At 38.3% G+C, this 14,776-nt stretch overlaps 1 protein-coding gene across 1 annotated transcript in view; it reads left to right on the top strand.

Moving 5' to 3' along the window:
- Positions 1 to 2,193: 2,193 nt before the first annotated feature.
- hspg2 (heparan sulfate proteoglycan 2) overlaps positions 2,194 to 14,776 on the top strand; it is an 87,072-nt gene continuing 74,489 nt past the window's right edge. The window contains 1 exon segment of the mRNA XM_043225304.1: positions 2,194 to 2,723. Within this exon segment, the coding sequence (XP_043081239.1) occupies positions 2,649 to 2,723 (75 nt within the window). The 5' untranslated portion in view covers positions 2,194 to 2,648.

Genomic DNA, 14,776 nt, shown 5'->3' with positions numbered 1-14,776 from the left:
GATATTTATGTAAGCTTGTCTTTCTGGAATCTTTGTTTTTAGTGTCAACACGCAGTTGGTGACTATCTGGTATGACAAGATGACATGACAGTTGAAATGTGTTACGTAGTGTCATGTATTTTTCTTTCTTTCTTTCTTCTTGTTGCAGGATACAATAGATTAGTCTGAACACATATAATAAGGTGTCAAAAACGCAGGCGCCAGGCTTGCTCGACCGCATTAAGCACACCTTACTCATCTTTGGTCTATTTTCGAGCTTCTTCTCTTCTTTTGTAACCAGGAAAGTTGACTTTCCTGAAAGGCTGCTTAGCTCGCCTGTCTGCAAAAGTCCCCTAAAGATCTCCAAACAGGAATCAAACAGTCATCAAATCGTAAACCTTTTTATTTTATTTTTTATTTATTATTATTTTTAATGTCTTTACGTGCTATGTTGGAGTAAAAAATGGAAATGGACACAATACGAGTTATATGCTCTTCCAATTTAAACCACTTTTTACACCATTCTGCTTTATAGTGTACTTCAGAACAGTTACTTATAATTCCCAGCAGGTGGAGACAACGGTTTAGATATGGATACGCACTATTCGTAACCAAATACACCTGATACTGGTTTTGCACGTTTAACGAGATGCTCGTTATAAGATTATTCAATGTTTTGCTTTTACGTTTTCTCATATTATTTTCAGATACGTGTTCCTTCCTCTCATGTTGGTAGTTTATCTGTGAGGGCTCAAACGAAGCTGATCCAAAAAGGGATTTTGCGCGAATTATTTAATTGCATTCAGCAGATTCGTCAGATGTAACACGCTGACATCCATTCCGTGTCGCGAGCAACGCGTTTTCACGGATACGGCGATGCATCTTGGCTGCTTTCTCAATAATCATTCTATACAGTCTTGTTTTGGAGTCGCTAGAGGAAATCCAGCTGGGCAGATGGAGTCTAAATTAAAAACAGCTGCACTAAAAAACTAACGGCAAGACAGAGGCATACTTTGTCCCCGTTATGGATGCGACTGGGCACGTAAACAGATCTTGTGCAGATGTCCTTGTGATATCGGTTTGAGAAATTTCTGAATGGCTGAACAGATGACAGAAGTGATGGGGGGGAGTGTGGTTTTATGTGGGAAAACTTTTGAGATGGGTTAGTGGATTAACTGGATACTGACGTGCGTTTTCTAGACATATATGTGGCCATAAAGCTACATTGTAACTTATGATGTATCAATGCTGCTGGAGTTTCTAATAGAGCCAGAGATGCTGGTGGCTTCACAGTTTTCTAGATGTATAATTTGCGCTTTCTTTCAAGAAATGGTGGTCAATATTGTTTTATGCTAGCTGTGCCAAAAATATAAAGATCTTAAAAGCTGTGTTGAAGAGTCTGCCAGGAGAATTGTGTAAATATGTAACTGAACAAATATGATGTAACTCAAGTTTACATTTTTGACAGAGGTTCACTATTTATGTTTGGGCCAAGCCGTAAAAACAGCCAGCTGCAATCAATACTGACATCTTCAGCGGAGAGTTTTAAAAGCGTCGCAAGTTTTGCGTCATTAGGTGGTGCTACTGCCACAAAGTGATCTAAACCAGAGCTCATTTATGTCAACAGCAAACAAACTTTATGCTCGTGAACAGTCATCATACTCAAAAGTCATAACGTTGTTTTTTTTTTTTTTAACATTGGAATAATTTTGACTTTACAAAACAATCATACTTTCAGAAAACAAATGATAATAATAATAAATAATAAAATAATAATAAAATAATAAAAATAGGAAAAAGTAATAGTTTGTAAAAAAAAAAAAAAAAAAAAAAAAAAAAGTAAACATTTAACACCATTGCATAATACAATTTTAAATAGCTAAACATCTTTTACACATGCAAAATATGAATAATCATTATTTAACATTTCTACTATTATAAGCATTGTATTCTGTATTCACCCCTGGTGTTGCATGAATAGGCGTGAGGTAAAATGTTTTATTAAATAATTAGTTTATGTTTCATTATAATAAATGACACAACAGGCATCGCAGATTACGTTTGGTGTGGTGTAAAGTAGTATGTATTTGGTATATTTAATGCAGCGTACTTCCATTTAGAAGAGGCGTAGTCCAGCTGTAAGATCCCGCTCCCGGAATTCCGTCCCGCCTTTTCACGCCATCCGCCGGTAGGCTGTGTTTCAAAGCCTTGTGAGCTGCCTATCTAGGGGCGACATGCTTCTGGACATCGTATAGGTTTTTCGCGTCTTCTTAGCGGGCCCCAAATACGCCGTCTACCCAGGCAACTCGGTAGGATTTGAGACGCAGACATCGCGAACGGTTCAACATCATCGCACCGGAGCGACCCGCTAAGGCAGTGCACGCTGAACTTTCTGCTGCCCATAGGAAAGTGGGACCAAGAGAACAAAACACATATTCACAAGTCAACCATCAGTTTCTCTTCGTGCTATCTCACAAGGACTCAACGGCAGACGGATTTCTTTTTTTGTTTGGTAAATGAAGTCCCACCAAGTGTGGGACGGAGAAGCGACGGCGGCCTTGCTGTAGAAGAGACGCTGCAAACTTTTGCGAATATAATTCTCAGTGGCTTCAAGTGACGGACTTTGATTTTCCCAGCGGAGTGTTTGGAGTCGTGCTGGGTTGGCAGAAATGGGGACGAGGATACGTGCCCGTAAACTTACCCTTTTTATCATCCCTTTGATATTCACGTCGCATCTGTTTAATGTAAGTGATTGATCTGCCTTTTATACACTTTTAATATCGCACCGCCCTGCCATTTTGTAACAGGTAACCGTATCAATGGAAATGCACGCGCAAAGTTAGTTTGCAAAACTTTTGCGTCGCTGTATAATCCATTCATTTCCACTCCGTTCGTTCTTTTTGCAGCGTTTAGGACGTCGTGGATCGTATCATGTGAACGTTGCGTTAAGTTGCACGGATCTCACGCGCATTTCTAAAGCTCGACCCAAGTGTTGCGTGTGTGTTCTAGTCCTGGTCTAATTTTATCCATAGAAACGAGCTATTCATAGTTGGTCTCGCTGACGTTTGCATGGCTGTATACATGATTAACTTTATTTCTTTGACACTCACCGATTTAGAGTCCACTAACTTCAAAATCACGGCTTTTTAAATGTAAACCCATTGTATAAATCTTACAAAATAGGCTACCGTTAAATGTCATGCCGTCATGCTTCACATCCAATCATGCACATTAATTTATTTCACCTCAATTAACTGATAAATGTGTTATGTGATAGTTGTGCAGTCTATATTTTTATTATTGTTTATTATAGTTGCAAGTAAAAGAGATCAGGTTATCTTAATTATGGGTTGGCATGGTCTAACCCTTTTCTGTGATTGCTTCCTTTCTCACGTTGTCATGATTAAAGCAATGCCTCTCCTATGCTTTTCATAAATCGCATAAAAGCACAACCTCTGCATATACTTGCTTATTGACTCCTTAATGTTTGTGTAAGTCACTTGCAAAGAAATGAACACCCTTGTGAAAACTCTTTAAAATGTCTTTGAATTCTTGCTTTTACTGAGACATTTTGCATTATCTTAAGAGGCTTATACAGCAACGGTTTGATAAAGTGTATTGAGATTAATAAACCGTTTCAATGCGCGACAGCAGCCAATCTGCTGAGTAGATATGAAAGTTAATGGAAAAACAAATACCTACAACTCATCTTACCGGTACCTGTAATGCTGTACTATTTCCAGCTTGCTGGTAGATTCATTTGAAATTTATCGCGCATGTAGGTGGAGAGTTACTGACTGGAATAGCATGTGAAACTACTTTAACGCCACAAATTGAAAACAAATCAGTTTTTGCAATTCTGCACTATTTTGCCTGAAGTTGAACTATACAGTAAGCTACTGTCGAGCCGTTCCTCGTAAAGCATGTCAAATGTACTTTCACCAAATTTCGTAAACTAATATAAACCATTTTTCTAGAGGAGAGATTCTTAGCAGACTATACAGTCATTTACTCCTATTGGAGTTAGTTTTACTAGTTAGCTCAAATTAGTGATGCCTTGGAAAGCCTTTGATGTTGAATCCTTCATAAATCCTCTGCATCACATGCTAACGGAAAGTCTTGTCATGTATAACTTGAGATTCTTTAAATCGGCTTGTGTTCATCCTGCATACCGTGTATAATCCCTCTCTTATCATTCAGACGCAAGTGAACATGAGCCTCTCTTAGTTTACTGATGTGTGGCAGAGGCCCATCGCCTCTGGTAATTTGAGATTTTCGCTGCTTTGTCTCAGGGACCGCTGTGTCAATTGCAATATAATTGAATTAAATGGAAGCAGTGCCGTGTGTTTTTTTTCCATTACAAGCCTGCCTAAGATTTGACAAAGAGTTCATTTCATTCATTTGAACGCTTGGGGCTTCAGTTGCTACCGGCATCCCTGGTGTCCTACTGGAATTTCAGGGTCATAAGTATCAATCAGCACTGACAAAACCCCAATAAAAGCACTTTATTACCTTTTAGTTTACTGACACAATCAAGTGCTCCCTCCCTGCTGTTAACTATCAATGGCTTGGTAATTGAGAGACGATTCTTTGCTATTTATTGACGCATGTAATTTTTGGGTTAAACTGGCTGCTTGTGAGGTCGTTGAAGTTTTGTGTGATGATAAAGAAGTGGTTCGTACCCACTGTCCTTTGCTTTTGCTTTTTGACCTTTATTTGAGATGAAGAAAAAAGTAGGAAACTCCTTTGAGAGCTGCAGACCTTCAGTTATCGATTAACAAAGTTTTGGTTCGCTAAAGCCGTTTTTTGTTAGTTGGGAATGGTTTTAGCGTAAATTTTACTGTTTTACTTTTGAGGAAACGAAAGAAGATATTGTGAAAAATGGTACCATGTTTTTTTTTTGTCTGTACATTGAGTCAATAGGTTCTAGTTTGATTTTGGGATCGTACTGACTTTGATTATATGGATAAAAATAATCCTTTTTTTAAAATGACATGAGGGTGTATAAGTGATGACAGAATTAAAAGTTTTCTCTACAGCATGCCTTAAAAAGTAGGTAGTTATTATTAGCTCTGTTTTTGACTCTACAAAGCCTTTTAAGTGTTGAAGCTTTGTCCCATGATGTCTAGCATTACGACATGCTATTTTATTTTGAGATGTCTCTCTGATTAGAGAGTCACAAGTATACCCTGACTTCATCTGGGGTGGATTTTAAGGTAGGTCTGAATTCCTGTGGATATATTGGGTTTACTGCTCCAGACTGTAGTTACAAGCACATTTCTGTTGTGTCTTTCACACTCTTGGCCTCCATAGTATGCCCACATTTACTGTATCTTATGCAATATCTAGATATAGTCCAGCCGTCCTGGTCAATTTAACACCCACGTGGTCTTCCAAGTAAGAGCAGAGGAATCTAGCGCACAGCACTGGGATAACTGGGCCCATGTTCAATGAGATTTTGAGGACAGGAGATTATTAATGGTCTCAGTGTACTCTTTTATATATCTTGTTTGTGAGCTGAATGTCAACCTAATATGGTCCGTTACATTCAGCAAATGCTAGGTACTTGAATTTATTGCAGTTAAATCACATATTTATGGAAACGCTATTAAAAAAAGTGGGATATGTGCAACAGTGTCATAGAATAACAATTCTGGATTTCCCAAAAGTTCTTAAAAGAACCATTTTGCTCCCTATTGTAAAGTACATGTTAATAACCAATAGAAACCTTTTCTTCTTTAAAGTGCCTTTCGTGCTATGCAATGTTCCGTGGATATTAATATTAAATTAACATTTGGCAAAAGCTTTTTATTCAAAGTGAATTAATGTTGCATTTAATTGATCAGGTTTATTGATGATCAGGTGCATGCACTCTTTGGGAATAGAACCCATAACCTTGCTAGTTCCAATTATTTTGAGTGAAAGGCAAGCATGAAAGGACAACTATTTAACAACAAACAAACCAAAAAAATCAGTCAAGAAAAGTTGGACAGAATGAAGTCTGCAAACATTTGTCTCTTCTTTTTATGCAATCCCTTACACTTGGATGCGTCGTATATCACAATATGAAAAGTTAATTTTGAGCGTTTTAGTTTGATTTAGATCATCCTTTGGCTCTTGTATGCTGTGGCTGATTTATTGAAGTAGCTGAATGTAAACACGTTGGCACATATGGAGAACAGCCTGCTGCCGTTATTTGTTCTGTTGTGAAGTGTGACTGTGGTTTGGATCGAGGTCAAACTGCATTTTTAAGTGCTGGCATATTGACTTGATTTTTGGAAATACCTCTTTATAGTATTGTTTTTTATTATAATACAAATGTACACACAAAATATCGGTCCGTTTGAATACAATTTGCAGAGGATTGTTCCCACCCGTATTTGTGATTGTACACACATCAATCCGTGCCTCTGTTACGCTTCGTCTGCAGGTAACCTGTGGTACATCACTGTGGGAATCTTCATCTTTTATTTGCCAGCTGTCTGTGATATAGCAGCAGGCAGACTCCAAACACAGCTGCAGCTCAGCTGGTATTGTAACCCTTGCAAGTGCAGACATGAGCGTTCATACTCATTGTATGGCTCGACGCTTCATAAGATGCACGCTTAATCTGACCAACCAGACTCCATAAATACTGTGCTCTTTTCTTGGTCCATTATGCCACACTTTACCATGCTGCGTTTGAAGTACAGTCCAGAGTGTCGCTTCATGTGTCTGTTGTCACGTTCAACAGTGTTTCTGTAGCTCAAGTTGTAGAGCGTATCTGCAACAAATTTAGGCTTTCAATTCTGAGGGAATATGCATATTGATAAATCTTCTAGCAAAAATGCACTGCAGGTGAATATTTCCATATGATAAAATCCTGTGCACATTATGTAATGCTTAGCATAAGAAAGTGCTTTGAGTTTTGTTTCTGCAATGAAGTGCTAAATAGTGTCTCGGATCCCTGAAAGACTTTAGAGTGGCTTTATTGTAATGCGTAATTTACTGTATTTAGAAATATCAGTATAAAACAGAAAAAGATTAGTTTTTTTTCATATGCAATCATACATTATAATATTGTTTATATTTACTTGTATCATTTAAAACACTTGGTTTCAGTTCATTTTAAAATTGGTTGTTACTCTGTTATCAGCCTTAAAAAAAATTACATTTTCATTTAGAATTGTAATATTGATCTATTGCTAATTACCTTTATAAAATTCACCATATTAGTTATTGAATGATATTTGAGATTTTTTTGTTTTGATTTAAGTCTACAGTATGTCTACCTTATACTGTACATGCATTAAGCACTGCCATCTACATGCATGATATCAACATTTCCATATCACTCAATACACGTTGTCATCATAGGGGACTTTTGTCAGTGCTTGCTGGATATTTATGGTAAGATGAGGTTGTAAAGGGTGTCTCGCTCGATCTTGTGAAAACAGCGTGTGAATGGAGTTCTCAGCAGAGACCTCTTCTTGCATTAATCTACGACAAGCCTCAGCTTGCCCCTGAAAGAAAGGCTCTACTTTTTCCAAGCCTCTTGTGAACCCCCATAGGATGTGAATTCTCCCAGGCTGTTATTACACCACTGAGATCATGCCGTGAAAGAAAAAAAGAATTTCAGTGCCCTCAGGTCACAGTATGTGTCACGGAGAAAGGAAAATAAAAGTGAGAATAGAGACGATGGTGCATTCGATTTTGTACAAGAAAAGGACCCAAAACGTAAACTCATCTTTGTTATGTCTAGTCTTGTGTGAACATTAAAGGCCAAAAAGACTTGCTTTGCAGTGTTTAGCCAAAACAAAAGTGTAAAGGTGCGTCTAAGTGACATTTTAACAAGAGCCATTGACCTAGTGTCCCTTGGATGGCGGCGACTGAGTGCACTGTTGGTAATATATTTTCTTTTGAAGTGGTTGCCAGGGTTTGTCACGGTTTGCTGTGCTGCGATAGGCCGCTTTTGAGAATTCGGGCTACTATTCAGCATATCTGCCACCTTCTCTACACCACTCTGCCTGCTGGGTTCAACTGAAGAGGCCACAGATAAAACTAGTCGAGCCACCCAGGAGGCTGATGTACATTAGCATGTCAACAGCTCCTCTACAGGAGCCGGGCACTTCTGGCTTTTGGCTGTTGGCAAGCTGAGCTTCTCTTTTGTCATTCAGATGAGAGAGTCGAGATGTGAGGTAATTCTTGTGTTGGCTTACGGCTGAGGCTGTGGCTGTAAAAGATTATATCTTACCTGACCAAATTCTTGCCGGTAATGTGCCATTTGTGTTTCTTTTGGCAGATTGGCAATTGACATTTAACACAAGTCCTATGTCGAGGACTTTACAGTCTCTGGTTCCTTTCAATGTGTGCTGTATGATAAGAGAGGAAATCTGCATCTCTCTTCCAGTAGAGGATATCTGCTAAAAGTGGCAGTGCATTGATTTTGGGGTCAACATTGAATCTCTATTGCCAAGTTGCTGATTCATCATCCTGCCAGGGAAATTCAATTCTAAATTATCTATGAGAGGCAAAAGCCCCTGCCCAATAACAAAGTTTACTCAGGCTTTCCTGTGAGTCTTTCCTGTACCATAGATCTACACAGAGGCAGTCTTCAAAATCTGTCCTATATTATACAGTGGGTTCAGAGAAGAGAGAGACATACACAGAGCTTTAATTGAAGCACAACAATTTGTGCATCTTTTAGATTTTCACTTTTTGTGCTCTCTCCCAATGTATCTAGCTATGCCCCTTCAGAATTATACCATAGTTCTGCCTAATAATTCCCTGCTGCTTTTATAATTAATTTCAATAATAATGAAAAAGGTAGATGAAGATGCGTCCCTATAATCTCAGGTGCAAATGCAAGTTTCAGGCAGTGGGTTCAAGCGATCATTGCTTTTGCAGCCACACGCTCAGATCAGTATTAAGCATACCTGGTACCAAACTATAAGAGCAAACATGTTCAAACTGGAAATGATGAAATTACTAGGGAGCCACCTGCTCTTGATGTTGCCAAAACCACATCCCACACTGCAAACGTCTCCTCTCACATTTATGTTTCCATGACCAGAAGTTTCAGTGCTTTGCTGCAATGTTTTCCATGTAGGAACTTTGCCACTGATGGTTTCAGGCTGCGTATTTCATGCCAAAGTCCTCTAATGGAAAAAGAACAATCCCACTCTGAAACCTGTTATTGCAGACCACTGTGTTTGCGTAAGGCACGTTATGATCGGTGCAGATACCACAGGCCTTCAACTATGCGCTTTTATCCAACGGCAAGGGTGTATCTGTTTGTGTGCGTTTGCTCACTTTATTTAAACCTGTTCTGATATATCTATCCCTTCCTATATCCATTACAACCACTTTGGGCTCTTGTATGAGCAAGTGTGACGTAAGTGTGATGAATGCTGGCATGAGCAGTGGGAAAGAAAACTAAGCTATTGTCTGATAAAGGAGGAATGTGAATCCTGTGTGTTTAAGTGCTTTGCAACATTTAAATCAAAACAGCTCATCAATTTGACCTCTATTGTTGCCACTAAATGCTTACTAGACCCTATTTTAAAAGTATACTTAAACATATTCCAATATTTTCTGCTCTGTAGTGTTGCACTGTCATTCGATTAGAATGATAGCTCACTTAAGTTTGTTGCCTTTGCATGAATTGCATGAATCATTGTTATAATGTTAGACCAGACTTAAATGTGTAGAAAAATGGATTCATGCAAATCTGACTCATCGCTAACAGTACTGTGGTCCATGTTTTGTGGGCATAGAAGAAAAAAGGTAAATAGTATCATGCTTGTACTAAACTGTTTTTGGTTTGAACGAATCTTTGTGGTTTTCAGACTAAACTGTGCAATTTTGCCTCCACCCACACATAAAAACAGAAACTGCAATTTCATCCTGTCAGTGACTGTCTTTAGAGTCATCAAGTATATTCCATATATATATATTTTTAAAACATGAATTACTCTTGTTTTTGATGGACACTAGAAACCTGGAAGCTGCAAATTTGATCTGAGAAAAAAATTATCCTTAAGTGCGGTTTTAACAATGCCAAGGTTGGGGTTTGATTGCTATTGGAAACAAGAACTGATAAATGTATAAACATGTAAATAAGTCAAATCAGAAACGGAATAATCTGGAACATGGAAATATAATATAGATTTCGAAACAATAAACATTGCATTCCTATGGCAACTACTCACAGTTGGCGAGCTGCAACAGGGAGCGACATTTCAAACCAGAGGTTCTTAATTACCCTGGACTTCATAACGACATACAACTTAGAGCCAGCAAAAGCAATTATCCTTTAAACCAGATAATTAAACAGCCCTTCCAGTGGTGATTGATGACTAACCAGAAGTCCTGCTGCTGTATAGTAGGTTTTTAGCCACTGGAAACTTGAAGTCTTGGCGTTACCTCCAGGTCTCTGTTGTGGTCTTGACATGGGCACAAAGGGTGGTGTCAGGGGCGCACTACTATTCAGATCTGGCACAGAGGAAAGCCTTGCTGAGTCAAATTCCTTGGCATGAGTGCAAGACTTGCTTGTAGGCACAAGTTTAATGCACTTTCTTCTTTTGTGGGGAAAACCTGCAGCGTGGAGATTATAGAAACAGAAGAATGGTTACAGTCTTAATTACTAGCCTTTGTTATGTTTTTTTGACACATGACGGAATGAGAGATGCCATAATGGCTCATTATTATTTTTATAAGACCAGAAAGTGCCTAGAAGGGTGACTTTAGCCCATGTGAAATCAAAATTAACCTGAATGATTTAGTGGTGCGTATTATAAACTAATAAACATTTATAATGTAAAAAGTGTTTTATGGGCAAATTATGAAACTTCGTGAGACTGATTAATTTATGACACTATGAACTGTTCAGTGTCTCTAAATCAATCTCCTGTATGGAAAAAAAAAACAGCTCTGTGAGACTTCACTTAGGGCTAAATTATTTGTAACCAGCCATCTGTGAGAGTTCCCATGCTATCTTTTAGGACCCTTTTCACGTGAACATTTTTTTTTTATTTGTGTGTGTGTGTGTGTGCATGCCTGTAATTAGCCGGAAGGAAATTAAATGCTTCACATCTGTTTCCAATGAATGGGCAGGTAAGGCCCCTTGTTTTCCTTCATAGTGAGATGGCTCCCCTGGCACACAGATGTTGAGCTGGAGGTTTGGCTGTTACTGTGAGAAGTTAAAAGTCTGGCGTATTCCTTAAATGGAAGGTTAGAAGTCTTTCAGTAGCTTCTGGTTTGTATGTTTGACCTTTTCCTTGTTACCTAGAGATTCCTGGCTCAACGTACAATGAATATGTTGCTTGCAACCTTGTAAGTGTCCTTCTAGCTGTCTGTTTATTTAACGCAAACAACTGGTTTTGTGCTTTTGTTATTGTTTCTAGCTTCATTATTAAGTGAATGTTTATTTTGGACAATTTAGGAAGGAAGGCTAAAGGAGTTATGTTTAATTTTAGTCTGTGAGCTTTATCAGGCTTTTTCATTGCATGAGATCAAACAGGCGTGGTGCAGTCTGGGGGAATTCCTTCCTCGAGCAGCCATCCTGGACAATAGAGCTGTTACCCACTGAATAATCGGCGGTGTCAGTACATCTAACACTTAAACATGTTAGCGATTTCGGATGCTAAAATGATTTATTTAGGCATTTAATGTAAGTCAATATAGGGAATGCAAAAGCCTCTATTCATTAATACTCTCACTGAACAATTTTGCTCTCCGGTGCCTATTTGAAAACTCCCAGTGAGCCATTAAGCAGATGCTATAAACCAAACCAACATCCAGTCATCCATTATTGCCAATTTGTTGTTGTATGTTGAGAGGAATGGGACAAGGGCAAGTAAATGTAGTGATTTCCATTAGCCAATGTTTTCTAATAGGCCTATATTTTAAAAAAAAATCTTTGGAAGTAACCCTCGTTCTGACAATATTCCCTTTATACTGCTCACTTTTACTCTTGGATAGCAGCGAGAATTGCAAAGCATAAGAAATACCATCTGGGTGTTACTCCTATAGAATTTGGCAGTAAATAATTCAATAATTAGCCAATCAACTATTTTAGCTATCTGTTTAAATAAAACCATTGTCCATGCTAAAATGTATGAGAGTCATAAAGTACGTTTATACAGTTCTTTTGGCAGAAACGTATTGTTGACAAACTTCAGTGCAACTTGGGTTAGTTTAACTTGGTTTTAAATTCAGAGGGAATTTAGCAGAAGAAACAGTGTTTTACCTTCTTTCTGCCTGCTGTGTAGAAGATATATTTATCATTGTCACAGTCTCATGAGTGTTAAGAACAGACGGGTTGCATTACACAGTATTTTGAGACTAGCTAATATAGACACACTTCAGATTAGCATGCAAGACACCATTTTAAATGGCTTTGTATCCTCTGGGAAAACATTGGATATGCTGTATTATGTTTGCTGGTGTAAAATCAGAGCTGATGCATCTGTCTTTTAAGGTAGCTGAAGTAGCTGATGAATTTAGACAAACTTTGAAACAAATTTTGTTATTTGATCACTTAGCTTATTTTGATTCATTACAACTTTTTGGAAACATTGTATACCATTTGATTAAGCTACACACTACATTTTAGATTAAGTTACACACTTAATTTAGGCTCTGGTCATTTAAAATCAGTGTAAGAACCTCAACTAGCTTTTTCATTTCTAATCAAAACCCTTTCCAACAGATATATCCATTGTCTTCACTTTGTAGTACTTAGGATCTGGCTGCATTGTCTAACTGAGAGAATAGATGTATTTGGTGATGTGACATGCTTTTTTATGTGTCCAGGGTAACAACAAGGAGGAGTAAACTGCTTTAAAGTATGTTTATTTTGCCATTCATAATTTGAATTTGAAGTACATGCGTAACAGCTGCTTTTAAATGGGAAACATATGGTGTTACGCAATCTAGTGGGTTTTAAAGAGACAATTGTTTGGACACTTTTGTGGTAAAGCGGTCTTCACTCAACCTGGAACAATAAATGACTTCCTGAAGGACACAAAAAGGTCAATAGGTAGGTTTTGCCTTCTAACTTCTGCAAAGCTTTTTTTTTTTAAGTTTATCAGGTTTTTTTCATTGGTGTCAAAGGTTCATCAGAGGCATGGCTGCCATGTGTGAACTAGCTTGAAATTTTGTTATAGCATAGTTTGCTTTTTTTCCACCAATTAATTAGCAAACATTTAAGCAGATGTTGATTTGTTACGAAAGAGTAGTGTTTTATTGAAAACTGTTTGTGTATTAATTAGTAGACTCTCATGCTGTCTTTCCCTTATATTCCTTAATGTTCTCCACTCTTTTACAATAAATCAGACTATAAAGCTAATAAGGCAGACAGCTGTTAAAGCACATTGTAAAACATATCTGTCTTTTTGGCCCAATGAGCATGATATCTTTCCCTTATCGTTTCCTCTGATGTCTAAGTTGCATGATTCTCAAATTGTAATAGACATTTTGTATTAGGCTTCCGGCTTCGAGTTGCATTCTCACTGTTGTCTCAGAACCTTTTGGAAGCATACAGTGGATTCAATTTAAGTAAGAAGAATCTACTTTAGTTTCTGCTCGCATTTGGTGGAAGTATTTCTAGGGCCTCAAGATTCTCCAGAGTTCTGACCCAGCCAGTGTAGAGATAATCCTTCAGATTCTGACCAGCCAACTCCTTGATCCTTTGTCAGTGGGTGACAAGGGGAGGCTAAACCCAAGGATTTAAAACAGAGAATGGTGCTAGGATGAGCCAATCAGAATCCAAGCATTTCAAGCAGACAAAGTGGGCACCTGATCCCCCCCTCACATGCACAAGCGAAATAATTGGTTGCAGGAATGTTCCTATACAGTACCCTTGAAAAGTTTGGGGGTCAGTAAGGTTTTCCCCCCAAAATAAGTTATTTTATTCAAGGGTGCAAAAAAAGTGTTTGTAATGATTCTTTTTGTGTTAAATGCTGTTACTTTAAACATTTTGTTTACCAATAAAAATAAGTGGACTTTGTACATTTGAGTCGGTGTTCTATCAGGAAGCAAGCAGGGTTATGTGGTTATAAGGATGTTCCCAATGTATCTTTTCCATGTGGTTGCTAAAACAGTGACCTGTTTGTAGATTACCTGAATCTCACCTCCAGAGTTAATGTTGATGCGGTGGTCTGAACTGCTGAGCAATGACGACTTTTCCCAGAACACCTTCACCACAGAAATGTTAGTAAAGCCACTCTTTTCTAACTTGTTTACTGATGTGCGGCCAGAAATAACCCCAACTGCAGAGCAGTGCTGCGAGCTAAATGTACAGTATTGAGCTGAGATGTCAGGAACCTTCAATCATGATGTTGAGGCTGTAGGCACGAGGTCCAACAAAAGAGGCTTTCAGTATATCTGCAGTCATGGCTTCCACTTGAATCGCAAGCGTCCGCTCATAACCATCAAACACAGAGAAATCTTCATGACTTTGCTATGTGCAAATTCAAGCATGTAGACCAAATACGTTCTCTCGCTCTCTTTTTTTGTATTTGATATTGTGTGTGTGTGTGTGTGTGTGTGTGTGTGTGTGTGTGTGTGTATGACGCTGGTGACCCTAATCACAGTTTAATGACTTATTGTTTAAAAACACATGTGTTATGCATCAAATGCAAGCACTTTAGCTTCCTACTTGGCTTGTTTTCTGTCCCAGTACTTCTTAATCTTGCTCACAGCCATTTGACGAGGTTTGATAGTAGGATGAAATTTCACCTGCAGCTACTTGGCTTGAGTGGTATTTTTACCTCCCAGAGGAATGTCACCCCTGTCCGCCCACACAAACCTTACA

Source organism: Puntigrus tetrazona, chromosome 23 (genome assembly GCF_018831695.1).
Source record: "Puntigrus tetrazona isolate hp1 chromosome 23, ASM1883169v1, whole genome shotgun sequence".
NCBI classification, from domain to species: domain Eukaryota; kingdom Metazoa; phylum Chordata; class Actinopteri; order Cypriniformes; family Cyprinidae; genus Puntigrus; species Puntigrus tetrazona.
Note: the sequence above shows the minus strand (reverse complement) of the source record. Positions and strands in the feature narration are given on the sequence as shown.